This window comes from Uloborus diversus, unplaced genomic scaffold (assembly GCF_026930045.1).
Source record: "Uloborus diversus isolate 005 unplaced genomic scaffold, Udiv.v.3.1 scaffold_12, whole genome shotgun sequence".
In the NCBI taxonomy this organism is placed as follows: Eukaryota; Metazoa; Arthropoda; class Arachnida; order Araneae; family Uloboridae; genus Uloborus; species Uloborus diversus.
The window spans coordinates 7,698,112-7,717,443 of NW_026557876.1; the positions used below are offsets into that span (position 1 = coordinate 7,698,112).

The following is a 19,332-nucleotide window of genomic DNA, read 5'->3' on the forward strand; positions in this document are numbered from 1 at the left end:
AGGAAAACTAATCTAGTTAAAAGGCTTTCATGTGAATTATTTTCTGCTAACCAACACGTCACAAATCTCGAATAAACACAAGGTAATTTTTTTAGAAATAAACAGATTTTTCAAACGGTTTACAGAAAACAGAACAGGTACAGTATTTTCATTATTTTTACAAAAAAGTTTAATATTTCTTACCCTGTACACAGAAATAGAAAAACAGGCAACATAAAATTCAAAGAAATGTCTTGATTAAGCTGGAATTCAGTAAAAAGGGATTTAAACTATTTGAGGTTCTACAGTAGTTTTGCATAACAAAATGAAATACTATAAAGTAAAATGCAAAAAAAAAAAAAAGTAGTAATTAAAAACGAACAATAGATTTTATCACTCGAGAAGTAACTTTGCCTTAACTGTTGGTAATAATAAAAATTAAAAAAATCTGAAACTTTAACATTCTTGGGTTTTTTCGTCTTTTATACTTTTCTTCAGAAAACTCTGAATTTTAACTAGTTTTCCAGCTTTTTACCCGAAGATAATTTTTACACTTTGTCCATATACTTATGCTACAATATGCTACAAGTACCCCACATTTTCCCTAAAAAAAGCCAAAAAAAACCCACATTTCTTTTAAAAAACCCAACTTTAGTTGGGTTTTTTTGGGTTTTATTTAAAAAAACCAAAAAAACCCTGGGTCCATGGGCTTTTTTTAAAAAACCCGGGGTTTTTGCCAACCCTGGCTAAAAGGATTTTTTATTGCTGCATTTTAATGAGTAAGAAAAAAAATTATTATTGTCTTCTTATATCCCAGTTCCGAACCACGAAAAAAAAAAAAACCAGCTGATGTGTGCATCACGTGACTTCCTTTTACGCCAATTTAATGATAATGGCGCCTTGGAGTAAGCAAGAAAACATTAAATATTTTCACCCCAAGTTTCTTGCGAACGGAGGCAAAAAAAAAAAAAAAAAAACGTTTTACACAGATTTATTTCCCTACTAGTGGCACCCGCACGGCTTCGCCCGTAATAGAAAAATTAAAGGTCTTTTGGTTTGCCTGTATATTTACAAATAATGTATGGTGAATTTTCTCGCCAATCGGCTTGTACCGACGTTACAGTTCCACGTTATGATAATTTCGTATCCCGCCAATTGGCTTGTGCCCATGTTACGGTTCCACGTTATGATAATTTCGTAATTAATGATAGTTTTTTTTTTCTTAAAATTGGAATAAAAAAAGAACCACATCGAATTTTCGAAAAATCGCTTTGAGGTGCACATCCCCATGCTACAAACTAACTTTGAGCCAAATTTCATCAAAATCGGCCGAACGGTGTAGGCGCTATGCGCGTCACGGACATCCTGACATCTAGACTTTCAGCTTTATTATTAGTAAAGAAGATAAAGATTATTGGCAATTTTAATGTGATTGAGTGGGTAACTCTTTAAATATCACCAACATTGGCCGAATAAAACCAGACTTAAAAATTAAAAAAAAAAATTCCAAATTTTTTGCCAAGTTGGCGACAAAACTTGGCGACCAAAAGACTGGCGATCTATCGCCAAGTGTCCGACAAATTATAAGACAACTTGAGTTTACATCGAAATTAACAATGATTTCCCCCCAAAAAGGGGCAAAAGACCCCCTTAGGAAGATCCGAATGCAACCAAAAGGGAAGGTGCACAACTAGACCCCACTAGGAATCTACGTACCAAATCTGAGCGTGCTAGGACATACCATTTTTGAGTTACGCGAGACACATACACACATACATACGGACGTCACGAGAAAACGCGTTAGGGAAGTTTTCGATTTTTCAATTATATTTTTATATGATAGAGTAACATGTATGAACATCATAGGTGAAAAAATTTTTGCGATACGATAAGTAGTTTTTTTTTAAATTAATTTTTAAAGTTCAAGCGCCTGTGACGTCAGATGGCATAGGAAGTGACGACATGCGCCTTCCGGTAGGGCAGAAGCCGAAGGTCACGCATTCGACTTCGCAGACGAAACGTAAAAGGCTTATCTCCTCGCATTTAACTCTTCGCGTTTCTGGAACATTAAACCTCTCATCCTCTCGGAAATATTCGAATATCCTCATTGATGTTACTTGAGGAAGATTATTCAGATTGTGCTTTAACGAATCCGGTCTCCATAGTGTGTTTAAAAGGATTATTGAACTTCTAAAAAATAAAAATATCAGCGCGCTCAAAATGTTCCTAGCGAAAACAAGGGATCTTCGGCGGAAGGCTGCCCATTTCGCGCCCTGTGACGTAGGCTCGTGACGTTTCATAAGCGCGCACTTTTGCGCGTGGATTTTTAAAAAATCATTAAAAATCAACCACGGTGTTTTAAAATTCGGCGATGGGGAATTTTTTTAGTTTTGAGGGTCTATTAACAATATCCAATAGCCAAAATATGAACATTTAATAGGTTGCAACTTCCCTATTAACTCGGGGATCGTCAAAATGGATATTTCGGGTGTCTGTACGTTCCTAGGCATGTCTCCACGTGTGGTCGAGTCAAAAAAAAATCTCAACATGCATTCGGGGGGCGAGCAAAATGGAAATGAAGGCCGATTTTTGAGTGAAAATTTTTTTGCGAATACAATACTTCCTTTTTTGTAAAAGGAAGTAAAAAGACGCGTTTGAAGTAAAATTCGATAAACAAGTGGTCTTGGAAGTAGGGAGTGTCTACAAAAGACGACACGCTTTTAGGAGGGGGGAAGAGGGGTGCAAAAAAACTTTTTTTCAGCTAGAGTTCAGGACACCCCCTATTTTTTTTTAGAGTTACTAATAGTATTATGCTGTAAAAGTTTTAGCTTCTTACTCCAATTTTAAGACGGTGCTCAATGACCCCTCCATTTAACATTAGCCGCAGCATAGAAAATCCCACAAATTTAGAAACATTTAATTTCCCCAGCTGTTTTTTTTTTTTTTCTTTTTTTGTAAAATATTATTTTATTGCCATGTATATGCATATTACTAGTGTATTGTTACGGATTCGGTGCGACTTCCACTTTCTTGAAATGAAAACACAGTTCTTGATAAAAACACAGGAAATTTATTTACACTATGTACAGGAAAGATCGTCAACAACTGCTAAATTATTCATCAGCAATTAAGCAATTATCACACAACACCGTAAACTCAACGTTTACACACGTATTTACATCCAAATACGAAAACAACACAGCGAAATGCCTCGCTATAAACAGAGCTAATACACACTCTCAGTTCGAATTCTCAATCGAAACTAAACTTTTTATCATGCGGGACGCTTTTATAAACATCGAAAGAAATCTCTCAAATATTCCACAAGATTCCAAACACTTCTCGAAAATAGTAGACCGTTATCAAATTTTATCAATGAACAAAAAGGAAATAGGGATCGTATACTTTAGCCATATGAAAAGGGGTTGTATATTCATTACGGGAAACTATTTACAGGTTACGTTCCTACAATAATTACTATTTACAGGATTTGTAACAGTATTTTATAATTAGTGATGTTCCGGATATCCGTATCCGTATCCGCGGATATCCGAGGAAAAATAAAGATCCGTATCCGTATCCGTTACTTTTTTGACGGATCTTAAACGGATCTTTTCGATTCTAAAAATATTTAAATATTTGAATAAAAGACTCTTAAATTCCGTTTAAATTAGGTTTTATTCCCTATTTAAATTATGAGGTATCATTTCAGAAGCCAACGGCCCTCTGAGACATATTTTTTTTTTAATTTTTAACTTAATATTAGTTTTTGTTATTGATGTGGGGTTTCTGTTATTCTTCATTTTGGTTTTTCCCGGCAACCTTCAAAAAAAGTGAGACAAAAGTCTCTATTTACAGTTTGTAAAGGTTATTTCGTCGGTCGGAGTAATTTGGGTGGAATGGGTCAGCGCTGCATTTATGCTCAAATAAAATGCGAAAAATTATTTCTAGCCTATCCAGTAGCAGCTTTACATTCTTTCTCTTGTATCCTATATCTACCGAGCAAGAAAGAAATAATTTTTCACATTCTATTTAAGCATTAATGCTGCGCTGACCCGATCCTTCCAACTGTCCATCCATTTTTACGGAGATTTCTTCAAAGAGTAAATCATAGTCTTTATTATGTTTTCGCCGCAGGTTACTTTTTTTGAAGAAACAGTGTTATTATAGTGACGGGAATACCTTCCGTAATAAATTTTACACTTGGATAGTTCAATTGAGCAAAAACATTTTGAGATCTGTATCCGTATCCGCGGATTTTGACACTAATGATCCGGATCCGGATCCAGATCCGCGGATCTACTTTTTTAACGATCCGGCACATCACTAATTATAATATATAGCATTGTTTTTTTTAGTTCGGTGTATTTTTTTGACCCCCTCCCCATACGTACGAAGTTTGGGGGAGGGGGTTGAGCACCCTCTTTCCGTTGAAATAGGAAGCTAAAATTCTTCCAGTATATCGCTATCCACAAGTCTGTATATGGAGGGGTGTCTTGTAATCTAGGAGTTAGTGACGGGGAAAGGGGTGATATGAACTGTGACATCATGCATTTTTGAAATACGAATACGTTTATGATAAATAGCGTGACATGTGTTTCAAAGATTAAACGACACCTTTTAAAGTATTTGCTGTTGATGGTTTGAAATTTGACACACTTCTTTCTTATCATTTTGTATTATTTTAATGTTTAATTGCGGCTGGTTTTCTTTTTCTTTCTTTTTTTTAATGGTAAATCAGCCATAAATGATTTCTTTTCGAGTCACGAGAGCTGGGTCAGGCAAGGGCGGATACAAGGGATTGAAGGACCCTGAACCGGAAATTTTTCTGATTTGAAGTTCAAAAAAGCAATTTTAGAATACCTCTTTCAACGGTAAAGGAAAGGAATAGGTTTGGAGAGACCTCCTTCGCAAAATCTCTCTAATTTAGTTTTACTAGATTAAAATGCCCACAAGGGAGGGGCGATCGCCCCCATAGCCCCTCCCTTGTGCCTGTCCTTGCATGTGACAAGGGGGAGGGGGGAGGTGAAATGCGACAAAGCGAGAAAAAGGTCGTCAAAAACGTCAAAAAGAGTGTGGTACATCATTTCGGGACAAAACCGTAAGTGGATTTTTTGAGTAAAAGCTTATGAAGCTCAAACCGTGCTAGTAGGACTGAATTTTTATTCCTAAATCCTACTGTATAACAGCCAGGGACGTGCATAGGGGGGAGAAGGGTACCGGTAAGGGGGTAAAGGACCGGTAAGGGTTTTTTGGGGGGGGGGATTCAGGGACTGTTAAACTTTAAAAAGCAAAAAAATGCGAGCAGTTGAGGGCTTTTTTTTTTCTTTTTTACAAAATATCAATAAATATAAAAATTGATGTTAAAGAACTTTTACAAAAAATTAAAAAATATTAGGAATAAGATATTAATTACTAATGTAATATTTATTCATTCACATAAATAAGTCGTCCATAATAAATACTGCTAAAATATAAAAAAAATAATGTGAAAATTAATTGCAAAGTTCACGCAAAACATATCTTACAGGATATTATTATTGTGGTATTCTCTTGTTTTGAGTAGTGAAAGTTTTCAAAGTGGATGAGCCAAATTCTCTGCGGACCGGTCCGCTGCTTTAGAAGACTTTTTAAAACTTAGTGGCGCCATCTATTAAGCAAAAAAGGTAACTAAAGAATAAAACTACTATAGCTACTGCCAATAAAGTACACAATGAGTAAAAATAAAATTCCCTCGTTGTATCGTTGTCAATTACCTTTTTTTTTTTTACTCAACAAAAAAAAAAGTTTTTTTTTACTCGCTCTGCGACACTTACAGAGAAGTCCTTTCCTCGTTTGATATGTTTCAATCGATAAAACTAATCAACTAAACATCAAAAGCAATGCACCAAACCCCAGAGTATTCTCAAAATTCTGCAGTAAAATGAGATCTGGGCACGAACATTTAATAGTCCACACTAAAAGTTGTTATCAAACGAAAGAACGCTGAAAAGGCTTGGATGATACTTATAATTGAGAATGTAATTACAGCAGACCCTCGTTTTACGCGGGTTTATTTTACGCGGTTTCGATTACACGCGATTTAAGATTTGACACCTTTATTTTATTGTACGCGGATGAGTTTCGGTTTTACGCGGATGCGGCAAATGCAAACAGATAAAATTTTCCCCTCTTTCAAAATCAAAACTCCTAGATTGCAGATTACGCGTCATCAATTGCATTTTGGCGAGCTAATCATCGAGCTTGGGCCACTGGAGACCTTTTATGCGATTGGTTCCAGAGCTTTCTTTAGAAGTAAAGTTATTAAACTCGCACAGCTCACTGGGAAGAAGAACTTTTAGGAGTGACAAAGGAGACCAAAACCGACGAGGATACCGACGCCGGTGACGCACTACCAAAAACGTTCCCATTGAAAGTTTTGAGCCATTTCTAGACTATAGAAGTGATCTTTCTGATTTGTTAGTGAAGGAAGATTCTATCATGGAAATGACGGATTCTATCATGGAAATGACGCAAGTGATCGTGGATGCGTTAATGCTCTGCAAAGAATGACAGAGAAAAATTCTAAATGACTGCCGAAAGACTATCACAGCCAGCTCCTCTTTATAAACAGAACACGAAATTAATGTATGTTTTCTTTATGCATGTTGTGTATAAGAATCGATATAAGTATACATTCAACTTATTATACAATAAGCTAGAATGAAGTATTTTGTTATCTACGGAACCTGACCCCTATTTTAATACTACTATTAGGTCTCAATTTACGCGGCATTTCCGTGGAACGTAACCCCCGCGTATAACGAGGGTCTACTGTACTGTTAAAGATACTTATGATGTTAAGGACATTTATGTGTAACTGCTAAAGATAAGCTATGATCAGAGCCGTTCTAAGCACGGGTTTCACTCAGGGCGGTTATTTGTGATGCCACCCCTCCCCTCCTCCACTCACACAATATATATACAGTCGGATCCCGATTTAACGAACTCGTCGGGACCCAGACTTTTATACGTTAAATCGGGGTTATTCGTAATATCGGGGTGTGAAAAAAATTTGCACTTCCTTTATCCATTATTGTCGATCACTTTACGATGCAGTTCTATCTCCAAGAAACCAGACACTTATCGGTTTAACCATATTTTATTTAACCAAAACACTTATCTGGACAACAACAGAACTACAACAACAAGAACAACCAAAAAAAAGACGAAGCAAGCTTTCTTATATAGCTGCGTAACAGCGCCATCTGAACTAATTAACATAATTTGCAACATCCATAATCCCTAATAAGCAACTGCGCAAAAAAAATCCAAAAGAAGAAAGTGTACACTTTTTGTTCAGCATTCTACCAATTATTACACACTAGTTAATTCGAAATTTTAAAGTACTGAGTAATAGATTTTGACAATAGGGAAGTTGCAACCTATTAAATATTCATATTTTGACTATTGGATACTGTTAATTGACCCTCAAAACTAAAAAATTCACCATCGCCGAATTTTAAAACACCGTGATAGATTTTTAATGAATTTTTAAAAATCCACGCGCAAAAGCGCGCTCTTCTGAAACGTCACGAGCTTACGTCACAGGGCACTCATGGGCAGACTTCGCAGACTTGTTTTCGCTAGGGACATTTTGAGCGCGCTGATATTTTTATTTTTTCGAAATTCAATAATCATTTTGAACACACTATGGAGGCCGGATTCGTTAAAGCACAATCTAATAATCTTCCTCAAGTAACATCAATGATGGTATTCGAATATTTCCGAGAGGATGAGAGGTTTAATGTTCCAGAAACGCGAGGAGTTAAATGCGAGGAGGTAAGCCTTACGTTTCGTCTTCGAAGCCAACTGCACGTCCTTCGGCTTCTCCCTCGGCGGAAGAGCGCATGACGTCACTTCCTGTGCCATTTGACGTCACAAGCGCTTGAACTTTAAAAATTAATTTAAAAAAAAACTACTTATCGTATGCAAAAAATTTTTCACCTATGATGTTCATACATGTTACTCTATCATATAAAAATAAAATTGAAAAATCGAAAACTTCCCTACTTCTTTGATACTTGACTGACTCTCTTTCGACTTTATGGAGAGTAGGAAATACTGTGTATCATTTACAGCCTATTGCATGAGATTTGTTTTTACAGTTTCCAGGTCATGTAAAGCTGTAGAAAAAGTAACAACTTTAATGGGAGTTTCATTATCGCTTTCTGCATCAGAAACACTGTTCATTGGTTGACCCCCTCGCTCTTCAAAGTTGCAGATTCCAATAAAATTGTTTTTCTGCTTCGGACAATATGGATACGTCGTTTGGATAACAACCCAATATTTCCTAACAAAACAGACAAAAAAAAAATAATAATAATAATTTGAATTTTGACATCTGGAATTCAAATTATGTTTTTCGCAATCACGAGTGTGTGTGTGAATGTAGGCATGTGTGTTTGTGTCACTGTACAGGCATAAATGTGTGGGTATGTGTGTGTGGGTGTGTGTGGCTGTGTGTATGTGTAGGATATGAATGCAACCTGGAGACGGTTTTCGCTAGAGGAGCTGCATCGTGAGGCCGGTCGACGGTGGTGCTGCAGAGGGAGGCGGGGGGAAAATAAAATGATAGGACGCCAAAAACAGTCAAATAAGAACAATAAGCAATGTGATTGCTCAATAAAAACATTTATATTTTATTAAATCCTTTGGATTGGCGCTTTTGTGCCAGTACTTTTTTGAATTGACCAAGCACCCTCAGAAGTTTCCCGACTTGCTCAAGAGATACATACATTCCTTTTACTATTTTATAACTGAGATCGAGGTAAAAAAAAATAATAAAGATTTTGTTATTTTTATTTGGAAGTGATTACTTAGAAAATGTTGGGCAACAAAACTGTTTGCTAACAGTTGTTATCCCTTTAATAAAGTTAAAAAGTAAGCAAACTAGGAGACGGCGTTGGTAGCTGTTACAAAAAGCTCGATAAACAATCAAGTAGCTGGTTGCCACAATGACTAGCATTTTCTTGTTAGTAGCATGTAATCAAATTAATAGATAGTCAGAGTTTTAAAAAATGCAAGGAGAGTCAGTGAAAACTAAAGAAATAAAAAAACCCGCAGTCGGAGTCGGCATGTTTTCGAACCCCCCGACTCCGACTCCTTTACCCCAAAATCAGTCCGACTCCGACTCCACGGCCCTGCTTTTCTCCTCACGGCAGATACTTTTGACTTCCTTTTACAAAAAAGGAAGTATTGTATTCGCGAAAAAAATTTCACTCAAAAATCGGCCTTAATTTCCATTTTGCTCACCCCCGAATGAATGTTGAGTTTATTTTTCAACCCGACCACACGTGGATATGTGCCTAGGAACGTACAGACACCCGAAATATCCATTTTGACGATCCCCGAGTTAATTACAATGACTTTTCTCTTGACGTCTGTATGTACGTATGTATGTGCGTATGTGTGTCGCATAACTCAAGAACGGAATGTCCTAGAAAGTTTAAATTTGGTACTTAGACTCCTAGTGGGCTCTAGTTGTGCACCTCCTTTTTGGTTGCATTCGGAAGCTCCAAAAGGGGTCTTTTGCCCCTTTTTGGGGGGAAATCATTGTCAATTTCGATGTAAACTGAAGTGGTGTTATAATTTGGCGGACACTTGGCGATATATCGCCAGTCTTTTGGTCGCCAAATTTGTCGCCAATTAGGCGACAAATTTGGCGATTTTTAAAAATTTTAATTTTTTTTTTTAAATCTGGTTTCAATTTGTCCACTGTTGGTGATAGGTAGAGAGTAAACTATGGAATAACATTAAAACTGCCAATAATGAGAAAATGACATTAAACTGGAGTAAAAGGAAGTCATGTGATGCACACATCAGCTCGTTTTTTTTTTTTTTTTTTTTTTTTAATTTTTCGAATAGAACTTCTAGAAAATACCGGAAAGAAGCGGGGAAAAAAAATAATAAAGCCAATTGATTTCCCCTCCAAGCCATTCCCTTGACCCAACAGGATGCGAAGCTGCGCGTGTAACCAACTAAACACTTTCCCCCCCTGAGGCCATACACTCATGACCTACATTACGGTCACAGGCAAAGCGTCGGCACTGGGTTATAGAATCGTTTGCGAAGAATAAAATCAACGGAGGGGAAAGTGGTGATATAATAGGAGAGACGACTTTTGGAAGAGATTGTTATGCACAGATAACAAATGATTTATTCCCCGCATGCACATCAGATGACGTCACACTTCTTGAACATAGCCATCGTTTGTATTAATAAATTGACCGACGCACAATGTTTCGATTAATACACGCTAGGTGGACAAAAGTCAAGTTCAGAATTCATCATTTCTTCACACAAAATTAAAGTGTTCCTAAATTCACATGATTTAAGTGTTCAAGATGGATAGTATTTATACTAGTAAGTGCTTTTTTTCCCCTAATTTAATTACTCTTTACATCTGATGATTAAACAGTATTAAAAAAATTATAAAGGTAAACGAAGGAGTGTTTGCTCGTTTAAAACCTTTCAAGTAATGGTTACGATTTTAACCTTTTGTACCCGGCTAAATTTTCTGTATATAATAGCTGCACTTTTTCCATTATTAATAAGGAGTATTATAGTCAGCATACTCAAGTACAACATATTTTTTCCGCTAGAGTACTTTCTTTCGAGTAGGGATTTTTTTGAAGAAGTATTGAAGCACCCAAAACTTTAGGTAAAAAAAATATATATGTTGTACTCGACTGTGCTGACTATAACACGTCTTATTAATCATGGGAAAGCTGTAGATACTATATACAAAACATTTAGTTCGGGTATAAATGGGTACAAGTCATTCCCATCACTTGAAAGTTTTGAAACTGGCCAAAAATCCTTCGTTCATCGTATTAAAAAAAAAAAAATAACATTGCTTAACTATCAGATAGATTAATTAAATTAGGGGGGGAATGCACTTCCTAGTACAAATAACAACCATCTTGAACAATAAAAATCATATGAAATCAGAAACACTTCAATTTTGTGTGATGAAATGAAGTCTAGAACTCAACTGATTTATTCTTTTACAAACGGATACGTACCTTTGCACCTTATTACTCACGTGACGGAAGGGAGTTAGACATAACAAATAACTAAGCATCATGTTTTGATTTATTGTTTTCATCATCCCAACACCAAAGTTTAGAATTGTGAACTTGACTTTTGTCCACCTAGCTTGTACTAATCGAAACACTGTGCGACGTCAACACATGAAAGAGAACTTTCGAATACAGGGGCCGCCGCTTATACCAGGGGTTCTCAAACTGGGTGCCGTAAGACGAGACGAGGGGTGCCGGAAGTGTTTATGGTATTAATATATATTTAAGGTGAACGTGCAATATAAGGTCGTTTTCACCAATAAAGTCATCCACTCATTGATGTAGCATAGTAAAGATTTGCTGAATCGTGACTTTATCATCAGTTAATGTTTCTGCTGACGATGAAGTTATCAACAAGAAGTTTCTAATTACCAGGCAAAAGAAACAGAAACCAAGTAATAAAAGTTATTGCAGAAGAGTGATGTCAAAACTAACTGGCCTTATTTACGGTAAGTTTCGTTTGGATCACTGTAGGTTACTACGAGGGTGAGTCAGAAAGTTAGTTGCACTGCTCAAGAAAACAAAAAAAAGATGGAAATTTTACAATAACTTTATTGCTATCTTAAAGTTCCATCCAAAATCTACTTTTTAACGTAACCAACTCTGTTTTTTAAGCATTTGTCGAGGCGTGGCACAAGTTTTTCGATGCCTTCTGCAAAGAAATGCCGTCCATTAAAAGCGTTTGATTCAATTGACATTCAGTGGCGCAGCAAAGGGGGTTTGGGGGATGAAAACACCCCCAGAGCCAGTAAAATTGTTAAGGGGGGGGGGGCTCTTGCTTAAGGGGATCTTCGCGATATTGACGGGGGGTGCGCTGTTGCCCTTATGGGGTTAGGGCACCCCTGGCTTCTTGATTATCATAACGTGGAAATGCGGTAGTGGAGATGCGCCAAAATGAATCATTTGCAACGTCATAAAGACCACGCCTTGTCTTCAAAATCGGACATTTAAAAAAATTAATTAAAAACGAAGCTCTGGGAAAAATGAAAGGTTTTTTCTCGCTCCATGTTGTTGTTTTTGCGTATTCTATCAATTTCAGTGACTAAAAGTAGTACCGTTTGACTGAAGGAAACAATCCCAATAGGATTTATCGTCGCCTCAGACCAACACTAAGAAATCTAATACCATAAATAACTCTATGATATCCCACTGTTGCTCTGAGGCGACGATATATAGCAGTAAGAAGCAACCCCAATATGGTTTGATAAAAGAAATACAGTAGACCCTCGTTTTACGCGGGGGTTACGTTCCACGGAAATGCCGCGTATTTCCGTGGAATCATATTAAAATTGCCGGAAATGCCGGCAATTTTAATATGATTCAACGGTTAACTCTCTAAATATCACCAATAATGGCCAAATTGAAATCAAATTTAAAAATAAAAAAAAATCGCCAAATCTGTCGCCAAGTTGGCGACAAAACTTGGCGACTAAAAGATTGGCGATATATCGCAAAGTGTCTGCCAAATTATAACACCACTTGAGTTTACATCGAAATTAACGATGATTTCCCCCCCAAAAAGGAGCAAAAAAATCCTTTAGAAACACCCGAATGCAACTAAAATGGGAGGTGCACAACTAGACGCCACTAGGAGTCTACGTACCAAATTTCAACTTTCTAGGACGTACCGCTCTTGAGTTATGCGACATACATACATACATATGGACGTCACGAAGAAACTCGTTGTAACTAACTCGGGAATCGTCAAAATGGATGTTTCGCGTGTCTATACGTTCTTAGGCACTTATCCACGTGTGGTCGAGTCGGAAAAAAAAAAAAAACTCAGCATTCATTCAGAGGTGAGTAAAATGGAAATTAAGGTCGATTTTTAAGTGAAAATTTTTTCGCGAACACAATACTTCCTTTTTCGTAAAAGGAAGTAAAAAGGGGTTTGGTTCCGTAGATAACAAAATACTTCATTCTAGCTTACTGTACAGGTTGCATGTGCACTTATATCGAATACACAACATGCATGAAGAAAACATACATTAATTTCGTGTCCTGTTTATAAAGAGGAAGTGCCTATGATAGTCTTTCGGCAGTCATTAAGTATTTTTCTCTGTCATTCTTCGCAGAGCATTAACGCATCCATGATCACTAGCGTCATTTCCATGATAGAATCTTCCTTCACTAACAAATCAGAAAGATCACTTCTATCGTCTAGGAATGGCTCAAAACTTTCAATGGGAACGTTTTTGGTTGTGCGTCACCGACGTCGGTATCCTCGTTGGTTTTGGCCTCCTTTGTCACTCCTAAAAGCTCTTCTTCCCAGTGAGCTGTGCGAGTTTAATAACTTCACTTCTAGAAAAAGCTCTAAAACCAATCGCATAAAATGTCTCCAGTGGTCAAAGCTCGATTCTTAGCACGTCAAAATGCAGTTGATTACGCGTCATCTGCAATCTTGAGGAGTTTGGATTTTGAAAGAGGGGAAAATTTTATCTGTTTGCATTTGCCGCATCCGCGTAAAACCGAAACTCATCCGCGTAGAATAAAATAAAGGTGTCAAATCTTAAACCGCGTATAATCGAAACGCGTAAAACAAACCTGCGTAAAACGAGGGTCTACTGTATACAGTCGACGCTCGATATAACGACCATCTCCGTCCCAGAGGAAAAGGTCTTTATAATGAGTGGTCGTTATAAGAGGTAGAAGTTAAAAAACATATATACATGCATCATGCATGTTACGTTGCTCCAATAAAGTTGGTACTTTTTCAAAGATTCCAGTTAAATGCCTAAAGTATTTTTTATCACAGAGATTTTTAAAAAAATAATGGGTGAAAAATATTATGACAGATTTTAAACAAGAAAATATGGGAAAACTGATTAAATACTTAAAAATCATACTTAAAAACCATTTATTTTCTGAAGATAAAATCAGAAAGACTTGTTCGCCTTTTTTTAGCGCACGTGATTTTTGCAAAACACACTTTTCCATTTTATTTATAGATAAAAAGTAGTGTTTTTTTTTTCTTTAAATCAAACACCAAACTAACATAAAATGTGTCAACCCCTTTTCCTTCGGAATCCAGAAATTTCGCTTTATTCCCCCTTTATTTTTTTCTGTGCTGTTTTGAGTAGTAACCCCCCTCCACTCCTACCCCCTCTCAAAGCTTGATTGAACACCGAAGACTACATGCAGCTGTCCGTAAACAATAATCAAGGTCATTTCAAGTTACAAATTTGCTTTATTGGAAAAAAAGCACCGGAAATAGTGTCCGCTGAATTCGGTCGTTGTATTAGATTAGAAGATACAGAACAGTCGTTATACCGAAAGCAAATTAACATTACGTTCATAGGGACAAAGTTCGGGCTTTTACCACTGGTCGTTATAATGGAATGGTCTTTATGTGTGGTGGTTATATAATCAGGGGTAATTGTGAGTTCATCAAAAAATACCTGAAAGTTTCGAAGCGAGAACCGGGGGGGGGGGGGGGGGGTGTAATCTTCGGCCCTTATTACTTAAGTGCACCTATGCCATAGTATTAAATAGTTCAATAGTCAGAGTCAAAATATTGTGTGTACATTTGGTTAAATTTTTAATGGATTACAAAGTTACGAGTTGGTGTTATACAAATTATCTTGACATTTGTCCATCTTAAGGGATAGGTGTCCATCTTAAGGTTCTTGCAGGTATATTTGATGAGTATTATATAATTTAAAAAAAAAAAAAATTGCGGAGGTAGGGAGATAAAAGCATAACAAAAAAAATAAATAATTCCGGTATTTTCGGACATAAAAACACCGGAAATACTTCCGAAAATACCGGAAATTCGGGAAAATACCGGAACACAATCACCCCTGTTAAATTATAATGAGCGTCGACTGTAGTTCATAATTCTTTGATCAAGATCAGTCATTCGAAATGTAACCTTCAATTCATTTTATCATGAACGGGGTTGTCCCTCAAATATCACTATCTGAAGATTCCGGAAAAGAACCTCAACTGGGCCTCAAAACGAATGGCATTCTAGAAGAGAAAGAAAAAACGGATGTAAAAAAGAAAGAAAAAAAAGTCGACAAGTAGATTTTCTTTTCTTCATAAAAAAAAAAAAAGGCAGCGAGAGAGAGATGGAAGGATGAGGTGCATAGAGGCAATCAGAAGTTTACAGCAAAGCAAGTTCGAAGGGGGAAAGAAAGATAGAGGGGAAAAAAAACTACAAGCATAAGAAGGAACAGCAGCTGCGTGGTTGCATTGATCAGAACACGGTGAAAGCGAATCAATTAATCTGGAAAATGAATTGAGTACCTAGTGAGAAATGCTGAACAGTCAGCCCCGTCATTTCAAAAACTTCCGAGGGGGGCAGAGATTGCAAAGGACATTAAAATAACTCTGTGTGGATGTTAGGGTGGTTCGAAAAAATCAATTTTTACTTCCTTTTACAAAAAAGGAAGTATTGTATTCGCGAAAAAAATTTCACCCAAAAATCGGCCTTCATTTCCATTTTGCTCACCCCCCGAATGAATGTTGAGTTTTTTTTTCAACCTGACCACATGTGGGTATGTGCCTAGGAACGTACAGACACCCGAAATATTTATTTTGACGATCCTCGAGTTAATTACAACAAGTTTTCTCGTGACGTCTGTATGTACGTATGTGCGTATGTATGCCGCATAACTCAAGAACGGAATGTCCTAGAAAGTTGAAATTCGGTACGTAGACTCCTAGTGGGGTCTAGTTGTGCACCTCCCCTTTTGGTTGCATTCGGATGTTTCTAAAGGGGTCTTTTGCCTCATCTTGGGGGGAAATCATTGTTGATTACGCTGTAAACTAAAGTGGTGTTATAATTTGGCGGACACTTGGCGATACATCGCTAGTCTTTTGGTCGCCAAGTTTTGTCGCCAACTTGGCGACAAATTTGGCGATTTTTTTAAAAAAATTTTTTGAAAAATCTGCTTTCAATTTGGCCACTGTTGGTGATATTTAGAGAGTAAACCATTGAATCACATTAAAACTGCCAATAATGAGAAAATGACATTAAATTGGAGTAAAAGGAAGTCATGTGATGCACAAATCAGCTCGTTTTTTTATTTCGGAATCGCGTTATCTCTCAAAAGTTGTAGTTTAGCAGGGATGCCCACCTGGGGGAGGGGTCATGGCACAGACTGTGCCATTAAAATTCTTAGAGGTGTGTTTTGATGGGTAGTTTTCTAATTTTTAGGGTTGCTGTTGCTTTTAGGGGAGGGGTCTCCGAGATATTTAGAGGGGTGCGCCCTTGTTCTTAGGGGTGGTGGGCACCCCTGAGTTTAGTACCCTCATTTGGGGAAAAATAAAAGAAAAATTCAAAGTTGACATCTTCAGTTCGCGCATAAGGCTGAAAGTTTGAAAAAATATGCTAAAAATTGAATTTTTCAAGAAATAATAAAATTAGTTTTTTTTTTATATTATTGTAAGGCAACAGCCATAAATTGTAAGTTTCTAGCGTAATTTGAGCCTAAAAAAAAAAAAAATTTATAGCTTTTACGCAAGATTCAAGGGCACCCATGTGGGGGGGAGGCAAGTGGGGGTCCAAGCCCCCCCCCCCCTTTCCCACCCTACAAATTAGAACTTCCTTGCTCTTAGTGTTTTTTTCTTTGCAAAAATGTAAAAACATTTCTTCTCCACCCATTAATGAATAAGTTATTAAAAATGTCAAACTTTAATAGCTCTAATCTGCACTAAAATCGGTTTCTATGGGGAAAATGCCCTGCTAAACTACGGGGAAAATATCTGAGCCTCCCCCCCCCCCTCCCCTTACAATTTTGCATATGGGCGCCCTTGTTAAGATCTTTTGTTTGGGCGTAGGCCTTAAATTGGGCTAAAATCTCCTGAAATTTGAAACCAAATTTAAGGCATACGCGCGAAGTAAAGATCTTATTTAAAAGCTACAAAGTATTTTTTCGGTTCAAACTACGCTACATACTGACAATTTAAGGCTGTTGCGTTATGAAAAAATACAAAAACTAATTTTATTATTTTCAGAAAATTTCAATTTTAAACAATTTTTTTCAAATTTTCAGCTTAGAATTTATTTTTTAATTTTTCCCCCCAATTGAGGGTACCACATTGCAACTTTAGAGAGTAACGTGACAAATACAAAAATCGGATTTTTTCAAACCACCCAAGAGGATATCCATTTTTAAAACAGTATACAAAATTTATTACAGTTTATCTGAATTTACACATCAACAGGGGCTGAATAATCGAGGTTTTACTGTTCTTTCACAATAAAAAAAGGTTGGGAGTGGGGGGGGGGCGGGAAGGGGACATAGCTAAACAAATTCTAAAAGTTTGGCTATTCAACATCTGACGAATGCAATTCGGAAATTAAAATATTAGGCACAAATATACGAGGGGGGGGGCCAAAGGAAACCAGACTAATGGTACGATGCCAATCCTAGATGTAGTAGAGTGTTCTCCAGCTAGATGGCTCAAGTAGAGACCTTCACAAACCAGCTGTGCAAGTGGCGTCAGTTTAGTTGATAACGTCTGATTGTAGCGTTGGTTTTCTCAGGTGTTGTTGCTTTCCGCCTGCGAACTCATCATGGCAGATTTAAAAGAACAAATTAAACTTGAAATTTTGCTTCTCCTGCTTGAAAAGTCGGCAACGGATTAGCTTATCAAATGCTTCAACAAGCTTTCATGAACGATGCTATGATCCGTACACAAGTTTTCGAGTGGTTTGGGCACTTTAAATGTGGGTAGCATGAATGTTGAAGATCATGCTCGCTCTGAGTGCCCTTCAACGTCTCGAAATGATGAAAACGTTGAAAAAACCCGCCAAAAAATCAACGAGAGTTGTCATTTTACGATTGACAAAACTTTAAAAGAAACAGAAGTGAGTTGGAGCTCGCGTGGGCGATCGGAAGAATGGTTCCTTCACAGAGTTGGCAAAAACCCGGGTTTTCTTAAAAAAGCCCATGGACCCAGGGTTTTTTTTGGGTTTTTTTAAATAAAACCCAAAAAAAACCCAACTAAAGTTGGGTTTTTTAAAAGAAATGTGGATTTTTTTTGTCTTTTTTAGGGAAAATGTGGGGTACTTTTAGCATATTGTAGTGTAAGTATAGGGACAAAGTGCAAAAATTGTCTTCAGGTAAAAAAAAGCTGGAAAACTAGTTGAAATTCAGCGTTTTCTGAAGAAAAGTATAAAAGACGAAAAAACCCAAGAATGGTGAAGGTTCAGATTTTTTAATTTTCATTATTACCAACAGTTAAGGCAAAGTCACTTCTCGAGTGATAAAATCTATTGTTCGTTTTTAATTACATTTTTTTTTTTTTTTTTTTGCATTTTACTTTATTGTATTTCATTTTGTTATGCAAAACTACTGTAGAACCTCAAGTAGTTTAAATCCCTTTTTACTGAATTCCAGCTTAATCAAGACATTTCTTTGAATTTTATGTTGCCTGTTTTTCTATGTCTGTCTACAGAGTAAGAAATATTACTTTTTCGTAAGATAATGAAAATACTGTACCTGTTCTGTTTTTTATCGACCATTTGAAAAATCTGTTTATTTCTAAAAAATATACCTCGTGTTTATTCGAGATTTGTGACGCATTGGTTAGCAGAAAATAATTCACATGAAAGCCTTTTTAACTAGATTAATTTCCTCTGTACAATCTACAAATATTGAGAAAATCAGACGTGACAGGACTTGGTCAAGATAATTTGAGTTATTTATTGACCAGTTTAAGAAAAAAGTTAAATACATTTATTTAAAATCTTTGAAGTATTTCTTTCATGCCGTTAAGAGTTAAGAAATACTATTATAGTTCAAAATTCATTTTTTATGTTCATTGTCTGTGGTGAAGAACAAATAAAAAAGTTTTAACTGTGAAAGTATATTAATTTTTTAAAAAACTTCTCAGAAAATTTTTAAAAACCCAAAAGTGGGCTAAATAATGGGTTTTTTTAAATGGGTTTTTTCAAAAAAACCCATTGGGTCCAATTCGGCCAACCCTGTTCCTTCACCATGATAACGCTCCCGTAAACACAGTCTTCACTATTAACCGCTACTTGGCCTCTCAGGGGTGGCTAGTCCTTCCTTGACCCCCGTATTTGCCAGAACTAGCCCCCTGTGATCTTTTTCTGTTCCCGAGGATGAAAAAAAATTCTTAAAGTGAAGCGTTTTGATGATGTAGAGGCTGTAAAAACTACTTCGCAACGGACACTGGACATGGTCAAAGTTAGAGAGTTCCAGGGGAGCTTCTAACCGCGGAAAAAAAGAATTAACAAGTGTATATTGCATCTAAG

General features: G+C 36.7%; 1 protein-coding gene across 1 annotated transcript in view; it reads right to left on the bottom strand.

The window, feature by feature from the left end:
- Window positions 1-19,332, bottom strand: part of LOC129232455 (uncharacterized) — a 98,378-nt gene that overhangs the window by 72,344 nt on the left and 6,702 nt on the right. Inside the window, exon 2 of the mRNA XM_054866599.1 lies at window positions 9,079-9,120. Within this exon, the coding sequence (XP_054722574.1) occupies window positions 9,079-9,120 (42 nt within the window). The remainder of the gene's footprint in view (window positions 1-9,078; window positions 9,121-19,332) is intronic.